The sequence below is a fragment of the Dama dama genome, chromosome 23, assembly GCF_033118175.1.
Source record: "Dama dama isolate Ldn47 chromosome 23, ASM3311817v1, whole genome shotgun sequence".
Lineage (NCBI taxonomy): Eukaryota > Metazoa > Chordata > Mammalia > Artiodactyla > Cervidae > Dama > Dama dama.
The window spans coordinates 77,119,286-77,139,780 of record NC_083703.1 but is presented as its reverse complement, the minus strand read 5'-3'; the positions used below and the strand labels follow the sequence as shown (position 1 = coordinate 77,139,780).

Here is a 20,495-nt window from a genome sequence, read left to right as displayed (position 1 = left end):
CCCAGTGGCTATACTGTTTTGCATTCCCGTCAGCAATGAATAAGCATTCCTGTTGCTCTGCATTCTTCTATTTGGTGTTGTCCTGTATGTAATAGTATCTCATTGTGTGTGTGTGTGTTCTATTTGCATTTCCCTAATGACATATTTTCATGTGTTTATTTGTAGTTCATGTGTTTATATGTGTTCATGTGTCTATTCAGTTCTTTTGACCATTTTTTTCGCTCGGGTTTATTTTCATATCACTGAATTTTAAGAGTTCTTATGTATTCTAGATACAAATCCTTTATCTGGTATATGACTTGCAAATACTTTTCTCCAAGTCTGTCTTATTTTTTCATTTTCTTTATGGTGTCTTTCATCATTCCTCTTTTTAAAAGAAACCATTGATTATTATTCCACTGTATAAATTCGTCATAATTCATTTAGCCAGTCTCTGGTTGATGGACATTGATATTATTTCTAAACTCTTGCTATTAAAATCTGTGTTTTCTTGGATTCATGTTTTATTTCTAAGAACAATTTGTTTTTCATTTCCCATGAACTGTTTGATGCTATCCTTTAATTTGTTTTTTTTTTTTTTTTTTTTTGGCTGCACCATATAGCTTATGGGATCTTAGTTCCCCCATCAGGGATTGAACCCAGGCCCTCAGCAGTGAACCTCAGAGTTGTAACCACTGACCGCCAGGGAATTCCTCTATCCATTCTTCTTTTGGGTTATTAATTGTTTTGTTATTCATAGAAACTCTTCTTTCCCCAGTTTTACTGAGATGTAAGTGACCTACAGCACTGTGTAAGTTTAGGGTATATAACATAATGATTTGACTCACATACATGTCATGCAATGATGTCTATAAGAGGTGAATGAGCATCTATCATTTCTTATTGATACATTCAAGAGATAGGAAAAAATTTTTTTTCACTTGATAAGAATCCTTAGGATGTAGTCTTTTAACAACTTTTATTTATAACATGCAACAGTGTTAATCATCTTTATCATGTTGTATATTACATCTCTAGTACTTATTTACCTTATAATTAACTGAAAGTTTGTGCTTATTGATGACCTTCACCTAATTCCCCTCCCCCTACGTCTTAGGTCCTCTTTACATGTTATAAAATTTGCCACACTATGCCGCAGCTTATGAGATCTCAGTTCCCCAAAAAGGAATGGAATCCAAGCCGTTGGCATTGAGAGTGCAGTCCTAACCACTGGGCCACCAGGGGATTCCTGAAATTCGCCTTTTCTGTAATTGAGATGCAAGTCTTCCTCCCATTGGTCATTTGTCTTTTTACCTCACACGATTATTCTTTGTATCTTCATGAATTCAAATACATCGATCTTTCCCCCTCAGGCTCCTGAATTTTGTGTTATAGTTACAAGGATCTTCTCCACTTCAAGGTTATAAAAGAATTCTCCCAGGGATTCTGCTGGTACTCACTTAAAGGTTCCCTTCTTTCCATTTAAATCTTTGATCCTGGGGATTTCCCTGGGGGTCCAATGGTTAAGAATTCACCCTTCCACTGTAGGGGCCATGGGTTCCATCCCTGGCCTGGGAACTAAGATCCCACATGGGCAAAAACGAAACAAAAATAAACTTTTATCCTTTGAGTGCTTTTCCGGGTATAAGATGTGAAGTACGGCCTTAGATATTAATATACGTATTTATTTATTCAGCTGCACTGTGTCTTAGTTGTAGCACTCAAGATCTTCAGGTGCGGTGTGTGGGATCCAGTTCCCTGCGGTTGTTGTTCAGTCACTAAGTCCTGTTTCTTTGTGACCCCTTGGACTGCAGTGTGCCGGGCTTCCCTATCTTCCACCATCTCCCGGAGATTGCTCAAATTCATGTCCACTGAGTCAGTATTGCTCTCTAACCAACTCATCCTCTGCCGCCTCCTCTTCCCCCTGCCTTCAGTCTTTCCCAGCATCAGGGTCTTTTCCAATGAGTTGGCTCGTCACATCAAGTGGCCAAAGTATTGGAGCTTCTGCTTCAAGATCTGTCCTCCCAATGAGTATTCAGGGTTGATTTCCTTAGGATTGACTGGTTTGATCTCCTTGCAGTCCAAGGGACTCTCAAGAGAGTCTTCTCCAGTGTTATAATTTGAAAGAAGCAATTCTTCAGCATTCAGCCCTCTTAAAAAAAATTTTTTTTTAAATTTTTAATTGGAGGATAATTACTTTACAATATTGTGTTGGTTTCTGCCATACATCAACATGAATCAGCCATACATATACATATGTCCCCTCCCTCTTAAACCTCCCTCCCATCAGCCTGCTTTGTGGTTCAACTCTCACATCCATACATGACTACTGGAAAAACCGTAGCTTTGACTATATGGACCTTTGTTGTCAAAGGGATGTCTCTGCTTTTTAGTATGCTGTCTAGGTCTGTCATAACTTTCCTTCTAAGGAACAGGTGTCTTCTAATTTAATGTTTGCAGTCACCATCTGCAGTGATTTTGAAGAAAATAAAATCTGTCACTGCTTCTACTTTTTCCCTTCTATTTGCCATGAAGTGATGGGACCAGATGCCATGGTCTTCATTTTTGGTTTGTTTTTTTTTTTTTTTTTTTTGGTCTTCGTTTTTTAATGTTGAATTTCCAGCCACCTTTTTCACTGTCCTCTTTCACCCTCATCAAGAGGTTCTTTAGTTCCTCTTCCCTTTCTGCCATTGGGGTTGTATCATCTGCATATCTGAGGTTGTTAATATTTCTCCATGCAATCTTGATTCCAGCTTGTGATTCATCCAGCCTGGTATTTCGAATGATATCCTCTGCATATAAATTAAATAAGGAGGGTGATAATATACAGCCTTGACATGCTCCTTTTCCAATTTTGAACCAGCCCCTTTGTTCCATGTCTTGTTCTAATGGTTGCTTCTTAACCTGCTTATAGGAGACAGGTAAGGTGGTCCGGTATTCCCATCTCTTTAAGAATTTTCCAGTTTGTTGTGATCCTCACAGTCAAAGGCTTTAGGGTAGTTAATGAAGCAGAAGTAGATGTTTTTCTGGAATTCCCTTACTTTCTGCATGATCCAGAGAATGCTGGCCATTTTATCTCTGGTTCCTCTGCCTATCTAAACCCAGCTTGTATATCTGAAAGCTCTCAGTTCACGTACTGCTGAAGCCTAACTTGAAGGATTTTGAGCATAACCTTACTAGCATGTGAAATAAGCACAGTTCAGTTCAGTCACTAAGTCGTGTCCGACTCTGTGACCCCATAAATTGCAGCATGCCAGGCCTCCCTGTCCATCACCAACTCCCGGAGTTTACCCAAACACATGTCCATCAAGTTGGTGATGCCATCCAGCCATCTCATCCTCTGTCATCCCCTTCTCCTCCTGCCCCCAATCCCTCCTAGCATCAGGGTCTTTTCAAATGAGTCAACTCTTCGCATCAGGTGGCCAAAGTATTGGAGTTTCAGCTTCAGCATCAGTCCTTCCAATGAACACCCAGGACTGATCTCCTTTAGGACAGACTGGTTCGATCTCCTTGCAGTCCAAGGGACTCTCAAGAGTCTTCTCCAACACCACAGTTCAAAAGCATCAATTCTTTGGTGCTCAGCTTTCTTCACAGTCCAACTCTCACATCCATACATGACCACTGGAAAAACCATACCCTTGACTAGATGGACCTTTGTTGGCAAAGTAATGTTTCTGCTTTTTAATATGCTGTCTAGGTTGGTCATAACTTTCCTTCCAAGGAGTAAGCTGCAATCACCATCTGCAGTGATTTTGGAGCTCAAAAAAATAAAGTCTGACACTGTTGCCACTGTTTCCCCATCTATTTCCCGTGAAGTGATGGGACCAGATGCCATGATCTTAAGTTTTCTGAGTGTTGAGCTTTAAGCCAACTTTTTCACTCTCCTCTTTCACTTTCATCAAGAGGCTTTTTAGTTCCTCTTCACTGTCTGCCATAAGGGTGGCGTCATCTGCATATCTGAGGTTATTGATATTTCTCCCGGCAATCTTTATTCCAGCTTGTGCTTCTTCCAGCCCAGCGTTTCTCGTGATGTACTCTGCATATAAGTTAAATAAGCAGGGTGATAATATACAGCCTTGATGTGAAATAAGCACAACTGTATGGTTATTTGAACATTCTTTGACATTACTCATCTTTGGGATTCGAATGAAAACTGACCTTTTCCAGTCCTGTGGCCACTGCTGAATTTTCCAAAGTTGCTGACATATTGACTGCAGCACTTTAACAGCATCATCTTTTAGGATTTGAAATAGCTCAGCTGGAATTCCATCACCTCCACTAACTCTGTCCATACTAATGCTTCCTAAGGCCTACTTGACTTTACAATCCAGGAGGTCTGGTTCTAGGTGAATGACCACACCGTTGTAGTTATCTGGGTCATTAAGACCTTGTTTGTATAGTTCTGTGTATTTTTGCCACCTCTTCTTAATCTCTTCTGCTTCTGTTAGGTCTTTACTGTTTCTGTCCTTTACGCTGCCCGCCCTTGCATGAGATGTTCCCTTTATATCTCCAGTTTTCTTGAAGAGATTGCTGGTCTTTCCCATTCCATTGTTTTCCTCTATTTCTTTGCATTGTTACATAAGAAGGCTTTCTTGTCTCTCCTTGCTGTTCTCTGGAACTCTGCGTGTTTCAGTTGGGTATATCTTTCCCTTTCTCCTTTGCCTTTCATTTCTCTTCTTTTCTCAGCTATCTGTAAAGCCTCCTCAGACGACGCACGTCAGGTTCCCCAAGCAGGGGTCTGGGTTCTGTCTCCTCACAATGTGACCTGACCTTAGCCACCTGACCACCTAAAGTCCCTGAAGTATGGATTTAGCTCTTTTTATTTTTTTCTTGAAGACCTACATAGCAGTTTTCTCAAACCACTTATTGAATGAAATCCATCTTAACCAGTTTGGCACCTTTATTGAATACTAAATGCCTACATGTGTTTGGGTCTATCTGGGAATTTCTTTTCTCCTCCACTGATTCATGGAACTTATTAGGTACTAATACCTAATAGTCTTAATTGTAATAGTAAAGGCTTTATGATACATTTGCTACGTGGTCAGGCATTTTCAGAAATGTTTTCTTGTTGATTTTTCCATAAGAATTTTAGTCATGGTTCATCTAGTTCTAAAACAAGATCCTGTTTGTGTTGTTCTTGGGCTCTTATTAAATGCCTATATTATATCTCATTAACTATCTGATATCTTAATGTAGAGTCTTGCTAGCCATCAACATAGCTTATATTTCTAACTGTCAAAGTTTTTCCTGTGTCAATCTATGGAATTAAATTTTTTCTTCACACAGGTTGTGAATTTTTGTTGTAACGTTTATTCCTAGGAATTAAATAATTCTTGCTTTGCAAATGGGGTCTTCCATTATATCTTCTGTTGCACCCCTAAGATGTCTGAAATAGCTTAGGAAATCAGTCTGCCATAAATAATCACTCTGACTAGCAAGTAGTTGTCAACGAGTTTCCCCTTGCAATGTGTACTATAGGTGACCTTGACATACGCCATTCGATCCTACAGGTGTTGCTTGTTTTTTAGAGACTCTAGCAGAGAAAGCGAGGCTCTGGTTCTTCAGCAGTTGATGGAAATTTATATGTATCAGATATTGTGTTGACAGTTAGGGATACCATGGTGACTTGAGTCCCCACCCTCATGAAAGCTGATCACATAGTCCTAGCCAAACAGGACAAACTCAGCAAATAATTGAATAATTATAAAGGTGCAAAGTTCTGCTAAGGGGCTATGAGATTGGAGCAGTGATAATTGTCAGGTGTTAACATCAATTAACACCCACTCTGAAGGCTTCAATTACCTCCCAAATGCTGCTCACTCACCTGCCTTGTCTCCAGTCCTGACTTTCCCTTAAACTCTATTTCCACTTCTCCCTCAGGAGGTAGAGTCTAATCGCCCTAACCCAGTCTGGACTGGCTTGTGTTTTGCTTGCAGCCAATGAGTGCCGAGTGAGTGGGCCAATGAGTGGCTTAAAGCTCAACATTCAGAAAACTAAGATCATGGCATCCGGTCCCATCACTTCATGGCAAATAGATGGGGAAACAGTGGCTGACTTTATTTTTTGGGGCTCCCGAATCACTGCAGATGGTGATTACAGCCATGAAATTAAAAGACGCTTACTCCTTGGAAGGAAAGTTATGACCAACCTAGACAGCATATTAAAAAGCAGAGACATTGCCTTGTCAACAAAGGTCCATGTAGTCAAGGCTATGGTTTTTCCAGTATTCATGTATGGATGTAAGAATCGGACTATAAAGAAAGCTGAGTACAGAAGAATTGATGCTTTTGAACTGTGGTGTTGGAGAAGACTCTTGAGAGTCCTTTGGACTGCAAGGAGATCCAACAAGTCCATCCTAAGGGAGATCAGTTCTGGGTGTTCATTGGAAGGACTGATGCTGAAGCTGAAACTCCAATACTTTGGCCACCTGATGCGAAGAACTGACTCATTTGAAAAGACCCTGATGCTGGGAAAGATTGAAGGCAAGAGGAGAAGGGGATGACAGAGGATGAGATGGTTGGACGGCATCACTGACTCAGTGGCCATGAGTCTGAACAAGCTCTGGGAGATGGTGAAAGACAAGGACGCCTGGCATGCTGCAGACCATGGGGGTGTGAAGAGTCGGACAGGACTGAGCGACTGAACAACAAGTGAACTACAGTGGGTGTGGCTCTATGTGCCGTCCAAGGCTCAGGCAGATAAAGAGTGTAGGTCCGCCTTGCTCTGTGGGATCCTCTCTCTTTAAGCCTTCAGCTGCCAAGTAAATAATTTGATGGCCCTGAGGCTGCCATGCTGTGAGGAAGCTCAAAGTAGCCCATTGAGAGATCGATCACACGGATAGGCTTTCCAGAGGCCCAGCTGGCATCCAGGCACTCTATCCCCCAGTGGTCCATTTCATACTAGAGATCCCAAATTAGAAGATCTTCGTCAAGCTCCTTCCAAACTCCAGACCCACAGATCTACTAGAGATAATAAAATGATTGTTGTTCTTTCAAGCTACTAAATTTGGGATCGGTTTGTCTGGCAGTGTAGTAAGGGGACCTGGGCCACGTTTCCCCACACAGGGCTTTGCACATGCTTTCCCTCCTACTTGAAACACTTGCACTGCTTTTCCCTAGTTATCGCCTACGTGTCCCCTTGGATCCTGGTAAAGCTACAACACTTCTGGAGGCTCCACTCCCCAAACCCTGAAACTGGGATTTCATAATGCCCCCAGAACACCAGACACCGCTGGTACTTGTCACAGTTGTACTTAGAGATTCTTTCACTTGTCTTTCTGACAAGTCTCCAGCTCCATAGACCAGCATTCAGTCCATGCAGTTATAATGTAGGCCAGGTATTGTAAACTCAAACATCAACAGGAACAGGGGAGTAACATAAATGAGAGATGCAGGGAGGGCAGGGGTTTTGGTGAAATAAAAGTACTCATCCCTAGGGCACAGGTGCGACTCAGCAGGCTCTGTGCAGCCAAAGCTGTCTCCTTTTTTTTTTTTTTTAATTTATTATTTATTTATTTGGCTGCACTGGGTCTTAGTTGGGACACTTGGAATCTTTAGTTGTGGCATGTATCTCCACCAGGGATCGAACTCGGGCCCCAGTATAGCGTGTGTGGAATCTTAGTCTACTGGACCACTAGGGAAGTCCCAAATCTGCCTCATTTTTAAGGAAATGACATGACACAAACCCAGATTATTATGTGAATGTTACAATGACAGCTTCCCTGGTGGCTCAGATGGTAAAGCGTCTGCCTGCAATGCGGGAGACCAGGGTTCGATCCCTGGGTTGGGAAGATCCCCATGAGAAGGAAATGGCAACCCAATCCAGTACTCTTGCCTGGAATATTCCATACATGGAGGAGCCTGGTAGGCTACAGTCCATGGGGTTGCAAAGAGTCAGACAGGACTGATCGACTTCCCAATGACAGCAACAAATTAAAACTAAAAACCAGAAGAAAGAAAAGGAGAAAAAAGATAAACAACAATCACCTGAAGATTTGATACTCCTTATTTTTTTAGAACAATTTTGAACTCTCACTTTGCATAACCAAGGAACTGTATTTAACTGAGGCACAGGTTAGCTGTAGGCTGGCTGGGTGGGGTTCAGGAGTGGGCCACTTGGATTTGTTTTTCTCTATTTGTACCTAGAGGCTGTCAGTCAAATTTCCTTCCAAGGGCCAGAAGACTCGACTCTTGCCTAATTATTAAGAAGAAAAAAATTATTTTTAGGAATTACTTATTTTTCTTTAGGAAGAAGATGGAAGTAAGGAATTGTGACCATTAAGTTACCCTAAATCCTGTGTATCCCTTCCCAGAATTTACATTCTATGTATTTGTAATAAGGAATGGGAACTTGCAGAGCTCATGAAGGTCCTGTGAGAAGCTGATTTTTATCTAAAGATCATACCTATTATTTAACGTATCGGTTAGAAAATAGAAAAATGAAAAGGCTTGATATCTTTTCAAGGAATCAAGGAGGATGGAATTCCTGGCCGTCCAGGGGTTAGAACTCTGTCCTTTCACTGCAGTGAGCTGGGTTCAATCCCTGGCTAGGGAACTAAGATCTTGAAAGTCACACGGCATAGCCAAAAAGAGACAAAGAGCAGTTAGTCACCTTTGCTGATCAGAGCAGCATACTTAACTCTTTACAACACTAAGGCGAGTCCTATGAGTCTTTAGATGGGGAAGCTGAGAAAGGGTGTCTTCAAACTACTAATTCTCATGACCCCTAGGTCAAACGGGAACTTGTCCCTATTTAACTAAGAGGAAAACTGAGGCCCAGCTGTATTGAGGCTCAAGGCACAGGATAACATCCAAGGACTGCATTGGGGCTGGGGGATGGGGAAGAGAAATATCCCCCTCAATGTATAGAAGGAGGGAAGAAAGCTGAGTCTGGGAGTCATGGGCCCATCACCTGGGTCACCAGGGGTGATGTACAGTGGGTCAGAAAGCTACCTTCTACTTTTAAACCTTTGAAGAGGTTGTCTGATTGTGCAGAGACCTCAGCATTGGGTTTAGGGAAACATTTCTGTGCTCTTTTACCCAAGTGAATGATAGGATCCAGCTTGCTTGAAAATTAGAAAGAAAAAAAAAATTCACCTTTAGCAGAGGGCTGGACAATATCTGAATATTGCTTAGCACTGTCTTACATGGGTACTAAACGGACAGCGAAGTTCCTTTGACTGTTTTTGGTGTCCTAAAATTCAGGTTCCTTTTTTTTTTAAGACTGCATAAAAGTGCCTTTTTATTTAGCTAATTTATTATTTTATATACAGTTTATAAGTAAGGAAAATAATAAGAGATAAAAGTCACTTTTTTAGATCAATGGGGAAAAATAATAAAACTTTTAACTCAATATTACTTTCTCATCAACAAGCTGTTATTGCAATTGTTTTTGAATCATTTTCTTTTTTCCCCCTAACTTTAAACTTTTTATTTTGTATTGGGGCATAGCTGATTTAACAATGTTGTGGTAGCTTCAGGTGAGCAGCGAAGGGACTCAGCCATATATACATCAGTTATATATATCAGTTCTCCCCCAAACCTTGTCCCCATCCAGACTGGCAAATAACATTGAGTAGAATTCCATGTGCTATACATGGAATTCTATACGTAGGTCCTTCCTTGTATTTTATAAGGAGCAAAGTCAGGAGGCTTGCCCGATCCAGAAAAGGGAGTCCTCTATCTATGTCTGGGGCAAGGTCCCAAAGCACTGTTTGGAGCAGCCCCGTCTGCCACTTGATATCATGAACTCATGCAAATTAAACTATATTGCCCTGGCAAGAGAGATTGAGCAATAGTTAGATTGAGAGTTACTGACAGAAAGATAGAGAAACTATTTTTAAATAGTAAGGACGCAGTCCTAGAATAAGCAAGAGAGAACGTGCCTGGACATCAGCAGTCCCTTCGCTTACTGTTCCCTCGACCCCCACAACGTGTGCAGTTCTTGACTGCGTCTGATTCAACGTTCCCCATGCGCAAATCTCAATCTCTTATACGAGGGCTGCAAAACACTACTTTGTTCATCTAGAACTCGGCGAAAGAACTAAAAACCCGGCCCTTCTTGCCTTTTGTTTATTTATTTTTTGCCTTTTAACTCACTATAGAAGTTGGTGCTTTTATTGTGTTTTACCCTCCCTAGAACGTGAGTTCCATGAGGGGAGGGGTTTTTGTCTGATCACCACTATATTTTCAGCCCTCGGAGCAGTGCTCTGCATGTAGTCGGCGTTTCATGAACATTTACGAAAAGAGGAACTGACAGGCGAGAAGGGAGTAACGCACGTCGGAGGAGACGAAGACGGAAACGGGAAAAGGGAAGAACGAAGCGGAAGGAGGAAAGAAGGAAGGCCCAGCCTCCGCTCCGCTCCAGCGGGCAACCCACACCTCCCCCCGCCCCCCAGAGGACTACAACTCCCAGCAGGCCTCGGGCGCCTAGGGCTGGCCGAGGAGGCCTAGGCGGGGTCGGCCCGGCTCCAGCCAGCCCGGCTCCCGTCGTGCCTCACGTGACGGCGGCCGCCGTAGCGCCCGCCGGGACCTGTAGTCTGGGCCGCGGGTGGGGGTGGGGCTGGGCACGGAGACGGGCGGGGGCCGGGAGGGCTGGCGCAGGCCCCTCCCCCGTCACTTCCTGCGGGGCTGCGGGCGCCGGGGCGGCTCTTCAGCGTTTGCGCCGGCGGCGGCCGCGTCTGGCTAGGCTCCCCGCCTCCTTCAGACCCCCCGGCCCGGCGGCGCCCGCCTCCTTCGCTGCCACTCCGCCTCTCCCCACCCGCCGTCCCTTCCTTCTGCCCTTTCCTCCTTCCTCCTTCCCCTCTTCGCCGCCGCCCAGGACCGCCGGCCGGGGGACGAGCCCGGGGCAGCAGCCAGGTGAGATGGCCGGGCCTGACGGGGCCGCGGGGGCCGGTGGGCCGCGCGCCTGGGGCTTAGGCCGCGGCGGGCCCGCGCGCGCTCGGCCTTGCTCCCCGCCACCCCCCGCCCGGGCCTCTCTCCCGCCCGCTGGGCCTTCCCGGAGGAGGCGGGCTCTTCCGCGCCCCCCAGCCCCGGGGCGCCCAGCGCGGCCTGAACCCCGGGACGCCCCCAGCCCCTCCGTCCCGCGCTGGGGGGCCCAGAAAACAGGTGCCACGCCGCCTTGTCTCATTCCTTTTCCTCGCGCGGCGTTGCCGAAGTTATTCCCGGGGCCGGGGCGGGAAGGGTGAGGAGGGTCCCCCCGCTTCCAGTCCCTGGGGGATCCGGGGCACCCAGATCACCTCAACCGGGTGTGGAGCGTGATACGAGCGTGGCCCAGGTGTCCGACGCGGGGGTTGGGGGGCAGATCCGAGCCCTGTCCCCCTCCCTTCGGCAAGTCGCTGGAAGTCTTTTGTGTTTTGGTCAGTAAAAAAAGGGGGTGAATGCCGTCCGTGTCTCCGAAGGCTGGCAGAGTTCAGTGAAACGGGGCGTGGGAAGCGCTTATCAGGGTGCCAGACCCACAGCGTGTCCCAATACACCGCCTGCATAGTTTATTAGCGTGATATTAGGGTCTAACTTAATGGGTAGAGAGATCGGACCAGAGTTGACCTACCTACCCGTTTTGGGTTTCCTTAGAGGCGGAAACGTTTCAGCTTCGTGCCCACCGCCAGCCCCGGGGCATTGTTTTGGGGTGGTCTGCATCTAAAAGGGGCGTCCGTTTCATGGGGACACTGTAAGCCGGCAGTCTTTGAAAGATAAGAGTTATTTCCATCTCCTCCGCTGAGTCAACTGCAGGATTTTCACCAGTTCCCTCAAGTCTATGAGCAACCTGTCCTTGTTTTGTTTTGTTTTGTTTTTCTTTCCTTTTCCCCTACCCATCATCCGCTTCTTCTTGTCATTCCATTTCTGGGAAAGTTTCCTTGAGTTTAGCAAACCATTTTGGAGCACTTGCTGTGTTTGTCAGGCTCTGGAGGGAGGGTGTCCGTGTCCGGAGCTGGAAAAATGTCTTGTCTTTTCTCGCCGCTGCATCTCTAACTTCTGACTTTTTTTTTTTTTTTCTCACCGCAGCTTTGCTTTTAAGTCCCCTCTGTCCCCGCGGGCCGGCTTTGCTTTTAAGCCGTTGCCCCACCTCAGTGTTGCAGAGTTGCGTATGTGGAAGGTTTCTTCTGTTCGGGCGAAGATGTGTGCTTCGGTCTGTTCTGCCTGTGTTCTCTGGCTCTGGGGACGTTTTTAAGGTCACTCTTGCCCTTCTGCTTGTCGCTTTCATCGTTTAGAGGGTGCTGGAAAGAGACCAGATTTTTGGTTGATTTTGGACTTTCCAGGAATCAGTGTGCTTACCAAAGGTAGATTGCACTGCAGCTTGTTGAAGTCAAAACTAAAAATACAATGGGATGGTGGAGGGAGCTTCAGTCATCCTGGTCACGGGTGGGATTTTTAGTTTTTAGTTTTTATTTCTTTTGGTGGTGGTGGTGATTCAGTTGGAGCATTATTGCTTCCAACGGTTGTGTTAGTTTCTGCTGTCCAACCTTGGGAATCAGCTGTATGTATGCATATATCCCTTCCCTCCTTAGCCTCCCTTCCGGCAAGTGGGGTTTTTAAAGCAGCAGCTTGATTTGAAGATACTGAGTTGCTTTTGATTCTATTTTCAGTTGTACAGTTGTCCTCTGTCCCCTGTCCTTTCATTAAGGAAACTTAGTTTATGGGGGTTCTTAACTCACGGAAGACTGAGGAAGGTGTGTTTGCTCTGCTGACTGAGCCTCCTATTTCATAGGATTGTTCTAGGTAGTACATTTCCTTCTGAACTCAAACTCTTTTGATTTACACCCATCTCTCAGTAACACACCGGATGCCAAGTGGCCTCCCGGATTTTGACGTTTTCCTAGAATTTTCTGACACAGTCTTACACCCAAGAGATAGTTTGAAGTCTTTGTTTGGATGACTCTCTAAAAACAGCTATACAGGCAATACAAACCATGTCTTCTGCCATATTCAAAATTGTAGTGCTAGGGAAATGACTTTTTAACCCTGCAGTTGATAATCTAATTTTAAAAAAAAATTTATTATGGAAAACATACAAAAGTTGAATAGTATAGAGAACCCCCTGAATTGATCATTCACATTTGATAATTATTAACTCATAGCCAAGGTCAGTCTTGTTTCATGTAGTACCCCCTCCCCCAAACTGGGCTATTTTGAAATAAACCCCAAATATCATACAGTTTTACCAGATTGCCCCAGACTCTTAATCTGTCACAAGGTTTACCTTTAGTGGAATCATAGTTCTCATTTTGTTTGTTGGGGTTCTTATCTCTGTTTATACATGATTACTGTATATCAGGGGGGGAAAAAAAAATTAACCACTCTCAAAGACGTATCCAAAGTGCTGCCCTGCTTCTTTGTGTACAATGGCAACAGTTCTTGAGCTATTAATGACTGTAATTGAAAAGCAATCAGGAATACAGATATCCCTAATCTTGTTTTGGTGGAGGCCTACCTGTTAAACCACTTTTAATGGAGAAAAGCTTTGTGTCAAAGTTAAAGTACAGTTAATAATTCATTATGAAATCTCCAAAGTTTCTTTACAGTAGTTGTGTAAATATACTGCTATCACCTTAGGTTAAGAATTAAGCAAAGGATATTTTATTTCAAAACTGTTGTGAATTATTTTTTAAAGATGGCCACTCCCCACAATCTGCTGTATTTACAAACCAATTTTGTAAATAAGAATGAATTCACAGCATGAATATTCATGTTTTTCTTTCTCATCTAAAAAGAGATCTCTCTTAGAATGGAGGTTGACAGGAATATTGTGTTTTTTACTGTTACTTTTGAAATTTCTGGTTATGAACAGTTTTCAACTTGTAGACCTGTCACATCATTATTTCAATTGTTCAAATTTACTTTTGAGCTTAATCAGTTAATTTACTTGTTAGTTACTACAACCTGGGAGGTGAGCAGGAATATGTCTGCCTCTTAAAATTAGGGAGGGGGGGAAGCCCAACCATTTTGATACCTTAAGAAAGGACACAAAATATAGCTTATTTTAAAAAAATGCATAGTGCTTCCCAGTAGGCCTTAAGTAAAACTTTTCAATATTTGGAATTGTTACTGTTTGTTCAGACTAAAGTGCTCGCTTTTAAGATTCGGCCAGAAAGCCTATTTATATACAGATTATCTGAAGTTTAGAAATGAGCATGACTCATGAACTCCCCCCCCACCCCCACTCTGATTCTGAAGTCTAAGCCATTAACATTCTGGATATAATTATTGAACATGGGCTATAGCGTGCTGCTTTGTCCAGAGTTTCTCCCCAATAAGACTTGACGATGGGTGGAGGCATAGAGTGGGTCTCAGCTTATGGGGCAATTTTCTCTGATGTGCTTTGACTGGATGGAGTGAGAAAGAGTGAAATTCACCAGCAGAAAGATGCAACTTTCATGAAAAAGGTATCTTTCTGTAGGATGTCATATATCAGTACTAGAAGCCTAGTTTATGAATCTCCAAACTGGATCATATTTGATGTCCTACTTAGTAACAAAAAATTGCTCTATTTGGGGAAATATTAATTTCTCTCCCTCAAATGAGAGCTTTTGGAGTTGCTTTATTTCTCTCAGAATAAGATTTGGGGGCCTCCAAAATTATTTAGAGAACTTTTGTTTCACTTATATATATATATGTGTTATATATGTGTGTTCATTGAATTGTGTAAAATTATTTTTTCAATCAGAAGTTCACAAGCTACTGTTGTTAAGTTGTACTGGTGCAGGTTCACCTAAAAAAAAGTTTAGAGAATTTTATAGCATACTTTTGTTTCACATTAGATCTATAACAGATTGTTTCAGATTAACTTCTTGTGACAGAGACCTTTGTAGTTAAAATGCTTCTGGTGTAATTTTCTGCATGGGCTTTTCCTTAAATGCTTGGTTTTGACCAGGTTTTATTTATGCTGTTGCAAAAAATATAATTTATACATTTAACCATGAGAAGACATTTTAGTTGCTATGGTTATTTTTCCCTAACATTTTGTTATGAAATTTTTCACACATATAACAGAGTTTGAAGAATTTCAGTGTACACCTCTATATTTACCACCTACTTTCTGCCATTATTTTACTGTATTTGCTTTATCACGTGCCATTTCTGTCTGTCCGTCTCTTTCAGTTCATCAATCTGCTTTATTTTCAGTACATTTCCAAGTAAATTATAGTATCAGCACACAGCATGACTATCTACCAGAGCTAATCTTAAATTGAGACAATTCTACAAGGTATTCCTTGCTCCTGAAAGCCAAGAGCTTTGTTGACCTTTGTTTCCAAATTTTATTTTAGTTACAGAACTCTTTGCTTTATTTTTTTGGCTGCACTGTGCATCATGTGGAACTGCCCAGACCAGGGATTGAACCCGTGCCCTCTGCAGTAGAAACCCAGAATCTTAACCTCTGGACCACCAGGGAAGTCCCAGAACTTTGCTTTCTAAAGGGAATTGTTTTAAGAACTTTTTGCATGAAGATGTGCTTATCCATGTATCAAGTATTATAAAGTTTGAGTAATGTTGATCAGATCCTTTCTTCTCACATAAGGAGATAATAAGATTATAAATATGCAGCTATGTTGATCTTAACAAATGCTGCCAGATGGATGGCTTGGATATATTTTGCTGACAGCTTCATGCTCTGAACTAAAAAATGCTCTGAACTATCAAAGAGAATTATTTATTTTAATAAAATGATAGAATGAGGAAATTACTGCCAATAGCTTATTTATTTTAAATATGTACATTTCCATAGAAGTGAATAAGGCTGATGTAAAGTGATTTGTGTCACCAGATAAATGGAGGTAGAAGCAAACTCTCTTCAGACTTAATTGTATTTTCTGAAATAAAACATGTTCAATTGTTAAAGGAGTATATTCAGGGGACTCCCTCAAAGTATATTTACTGAAAACAAAAGTAGGAAAATCTATCCAAGAATGTATTCGCTTTCAATTAAAAATTGGTCTTCTAAATATTAAATCTGTAGCCCATCTGCTTCTGTTTAAACTGGAATCTAATTTGGAAAAGTGTGATGACTTTGTGAGTTTTTAACGGTAATGAAAGCAAAACAGAAAATTGTTTTATCATATAATAGAGGTCATAATTATCCCAGAGGCCTTTTGAAATATCTACTGAACTACAAAGTCTGAGAAAACCTATTTAAGTGCCCTGGGGTCTTTTCCCAGAATGAAAATATTTGCTCATCAGATTGTCTGTCTACCTGAGGTATCGGTACAGTTGGTTACCCAGTGAGTGTGGGTTGATTTTAATCAGCATGTTCTCTACTTCCATTAAAAATGTTTTGTTTTTTTACAAGTGGTATGTAACTGTAAACTTATATTTATAGATGTTTTATGACTGAGGACAGGATCAGTGAATTTGCTGGATAATAATATTTGCTACTATTTATTGAGCTCTTACCATGTGCCAGGTTAGGATTACAGGGTGAGAGTTACTTGATGCAGCAAAGGAATCTGAAAGGTCAGATTGAATGTTTTTAATAATATAAAAGCTGCTGTTCATTGAGCTCTTCCTTTGTGCTAGAGGTTGAAGTGGACACTTTATGTTGTATTTCTGATCCTTCTGAGCTGTCTTGGCAGTAAAGGGTTGTAATAACTGAGGTGCTGAGGTCTGTCCAGGAGGCCCAGTTACTGGAGCGGGTCCTGAGCACTTTCTACTGAGCAACACCATCTCTAATTATTCTCAGGTGATTTTTGTTTAGGATAATTGATTCTGTGTGTCAACAGTGCTTTCTTCCCAGTTCTCCCACCCATGGCAGTTAGGATGAATTTTGTTCACTGAGGCTTTAGACCAATTTGGGAAAAAGTCTGGCTCAGTAATAGTCTTTTAAATGAATGCTGTGTCATTTCCTTGAAGTAGCTTGGATTTACAGTTTCCTTTTATTTCTTGTGATAGATTGCTCCAGTCAACTTAAACTCTTAGGCTGATTCAAAGGTTGAGGGTAGAGCTTAGAAGTAAATGGGGAGGAGGAGGTTTCATTAGCCTTTCCCTAAATGTTGCTATAATTCCCCCTTCATGAAGTTTATTATAAATGATTGATTAACTATAGACAAGATTGTTGCTAAGAAAACTAGTTTCTTTAGAGTCATGTTATTTTGCTTTATTGGACATGAGTTAACTAAGCCTCTAACTTTATAGGGCTGTTGCCCTCATTGGTTCCCAGCCATTTCTAACATTCATTTCCTGGCTGAAGGTACTCAGAATATTTAATGTAACTTTCTATTTGGTATTGGACTGCCTCTTAAACAGTTTCTTTTTTACTTTCTTTGAATCCATGGTCCTCTGAATGAGAAGTCTCTTTGGTTCTCCAGCTCTGCAGTCGTCATCTCTTACCGCTAGTCTTAAAAGGCTAGATCAGTGAAACTGAGTGTGCCTTTGGTTTTGGGGTTTCAGCGAGATGGTGTTTGAGTTTCCATTCTGTGTTTAATCTTAGCCAAGGTGTTTTAGGTGTGTCTCATTAATCAGGAAAAGGTGTTGGAAATAGGTCTTTTCTGGGAAGGGAGTGAGCAGATAATGCTTCTTAAGTAGTTACTGTATTAGCTCCTCTCAGGCAGGAGCTTTGGGATCTACCCAGATCTTGTCTAATTCTCGCACATTTTCTCTTTTTTGAAGTCCATGCTTTCTATAGATTAAAATTAACTGAGGCATGAATTTTCTACCCTTGCAGATTCCATCCTGATACAAATAGGGCCACTGTCTGCCATTGCCATTGTGATTTGGTACAAAATGCTAGGCGGTCCTTTCCTCTGTTAGCAGAGAATTTATATGTAATAATAAGTCTGATTATTCTTGGAGGCTTATGTTCTTCGTTGCACAATTTAACCTGCTCATGAAGCTCCATGACACTTTACCTAGATGACAGTCAAATATGGTCAGGTAAATGAGTTACCTCTTGGTTTATAGTAGAATGAATCTTTAGAGTCTGAAACAGAGGATGACTGCTTCAGGGAACTATTTTTCCCTGTTAACTCAGAATTTATTAAACATCAAACAAAAAAGAATAAAGTAAAAAAATTTTTTTGGAGGGGATGAGGTTGTTTTTAAGTTTGCTACAATCTTTTTTTGCCCTGTTACAGGGCATGTGAGAGCTTAGTTCCCCAAGCAGGGATCAAATCCCCACCCCCTGCAGTGGAAGTGTGGACTCTTAACCCCTGGACCCCCAGGAAAGTCCTATATATTTTTTTTTCTTTCTCAAATACTGTATCTTTAACATAATTTATTAGTATTACAATGTTGGTTACTGTGTACCCTAAGAAAGTGATGTTTAACAGCTGACTTTGGTGTGACATGTCATCGTTTACAAGCATTTCACCTACATTACCAGTTAATCCACCCAGGAATAATATGATTAAGATTTATTAATCATATGAAATTGGTGGCAGTAACCCTATTTAACATATTAAAAGGTTGAGCGTACAGCGTAAGTTGTTCAGGGTGATTCAGCTGAGCACCAAAGTTGGGACCCAGGCTCAGATCCCCAGTCCAGAACTTTCTTGGCCACTCCTTCTGGGTCGGCCTGCCCTCAAGGCCTTGAGGGTGCACTATCCTTTGTTTACCAAATAAAATTCTGAGCTGTAATCAAGCTGTTAAAAAAAAAAAGAAGTTTTCTGTACCTCACCCAAACAGCCGTGTAATAGCTAGCTTGCCCTCATCCTGCATCAGTGTCTTGCAGCCAAGGTGCCTTTTATGTTTTGTTGTGTCTTCTTTAGTGATGAGGTAATATGTATTACAAATGATGTTTCTACCAATTAAAATGCTACTGTAAATGATTTATTTAAATTTGTGTTGGGTTCAGGGTTGTTCCTCTATGCATGTGGAGTCCGTGAGGACAGGAGCTGCATCTTACTTGTGTGCTCCTCTCTCCCTAGTGCCCAGAACAGTGCCTGCAGTGTGGTAGGTGTTCAGGAGTGAGTTGTTGAGTGAATACAGCAGTGAGTTTAATTCACTCTCTTGCATTCTAGTGTGTTTCTTGAGTGGGAAAGAAAGGGAGTTGGGCTTAACCTATAGTCTTCTCTGCTGCTTCTTGGAGTGAGTGCTGTAAACACACGCCGATAATAACCATGATGGCTTTGGAAATGGTTGGGGGTTTAAAGAAGAAGTTTGCTCATGGAAATGTGAATGTGTTATGTGAATCTCAGCTATCACTTATGTGTGGTGAGACATTTGAAATCCAAGTGGTTGTAGACTGCCCCCCCCACCCCTGTTTTCCTTGCTGTTAAGTTGCTGGCAGTTGTTTCTCACTGTTTTCTGAATCTATTAATAGCAGCTGCTTTATTCTATTTAAATTTTAAAAAAATATTAATTAATTTATTTGGCTGTGCTATATCTTAGTTGCAGCATGCGGGACCTTTCGTTGAAATGTGTGAATTCTTAGTGGAAGCATGAGATCTAGTTCTCCAACCAGGGATCAAACCCAGGGCTCCTGCATTGGGAGCATGGAGTCCCAGCCACTGGACCACCAGGAAAATCCCTTATTTTAGTTTTTTAACTTCAGGTTTGGGCTGGAAAACCAAAGCTACCAAAAGCATTCAGCATAGATTTAGGTGGGCTTGAATTGAGGAAAGCTCCCACTGATCAAAGTCATGGGCTCTATTAGGTGGTCTCAGACATCTGTTCAGGCTGTGCACAGGCCTTTTCAGTTTCCATTCATGCTAGTCTTTGAATGGGCAAGACTGGAACAGTAGGGTTCTAGATTGGAAAATTGTTAGTGTAGTATACTATTTACAGAAAGAACTTGGGTTGTTAAAATACTGCAGAACAATTAGAACTCATGATTTTATTTCTGAAATTAGTTGGACAGCAAAGCTACTTTTTATTGCTTATTAATCACAGTAGCAGTGTGAAATTGAAATGAGCAACATTAAAATTATTTTATGTTGTAAGAATGCAAAAAACATCTCAAGGTAAGGAATTCTGTTTGTTACTGACTATTGGCCATTTAAAGAGGAGGGGCTGCTAGGTAAATGAGACTTGGGAGTTTGAGAGTTAAACGTGTATGTTAACCTGAAATTCAGTTCTAAAGAATGATTATGATTTTAGATTTACTAGAGGTAATGTGTTTTTTCATATTTTGCAGTTTAATATAAGAATACTTGTGTACAGAGTGCCTTTTTGTAAATTTTCCCATGTAATTGCATTTGAATCATCAAGCGTATGGTAAGGACATTTATGCCCTAAAATATTTAACCAGTAGTTAAAAGAGGGGGGCTGCAAATTTATGGAGTTTGCTCAGTGTTCAGATGTTCTTTTGATGAATTTGTAGGGGAGAAAGCAGTCTCCCCGTGCTATTCCTCCGCCATCTTAGCTCCTCCTGGGGGGGCTGCAAATTTAAAAATCAGACTTGTGTGGTTGGAAAGTATTTTATGTTCAGGTCCTTTTTTTCCTTTTGGGCCACGCCATGCAGCTTGCAGGATCTTAGATCCCCAGTGAACAATCGATTGAGCCTGGGCCCTGGGCACCGAAAACAATGGGGCCCCAGCTGCTGGGCCGCCAGGGAGTTCCCTTGAGTTCCTTTTAAAAAATTAATTT

General features: G+C 42.0%; 2 protein-coding genes across 8 annotated transcripts in view; both read left to right on the top strand.

Annotated features, from left to right (window-relative positions):
• LOC133044325 (uncharacterized) overlaps positions 1 to 12,150 on the top strand; it is a 29,165-nt gene extending 17,015 nt beyond the window's left edge. Inside the window, exons 2-4 of the mRNA XM_061125718.1 lie at positions 10,228 to 11,163; positions 11,214 to 11,309; positions 11,985 to 12,150. Of these exons, the coding sequence (XP_060981701.1) occupies positions 10,228 to 11,163; positions 11,214 to 11,309; positions 11,985 to 12,150 (1,198 nt within the window). The remainder of the gene's footprint in view (positions 1 to 10,227; positions 11,164 to 11,213; positions 11,310 to 11,984) is intronic.
• The window catches only part of STAU1 (staufen double-stranded RNA binding protein 1), a 54,913-nt gene continuing 45,022 nt past the window's right edge, over positions 10,605 to 20,495 (top strand). For all 7 annotated transcript variants that reach the window (XM_061127454.1, XM_061127453.1, XM_061127452.1 and 4 more), the window contains exon 1: positions 10,605 to 10,838. The gene's annotated coding sequence lies outside the window, so the exon portion shown is untranslated. The remainder of the gene's footprint in view (positions 10,839 to 20,495) is intronic.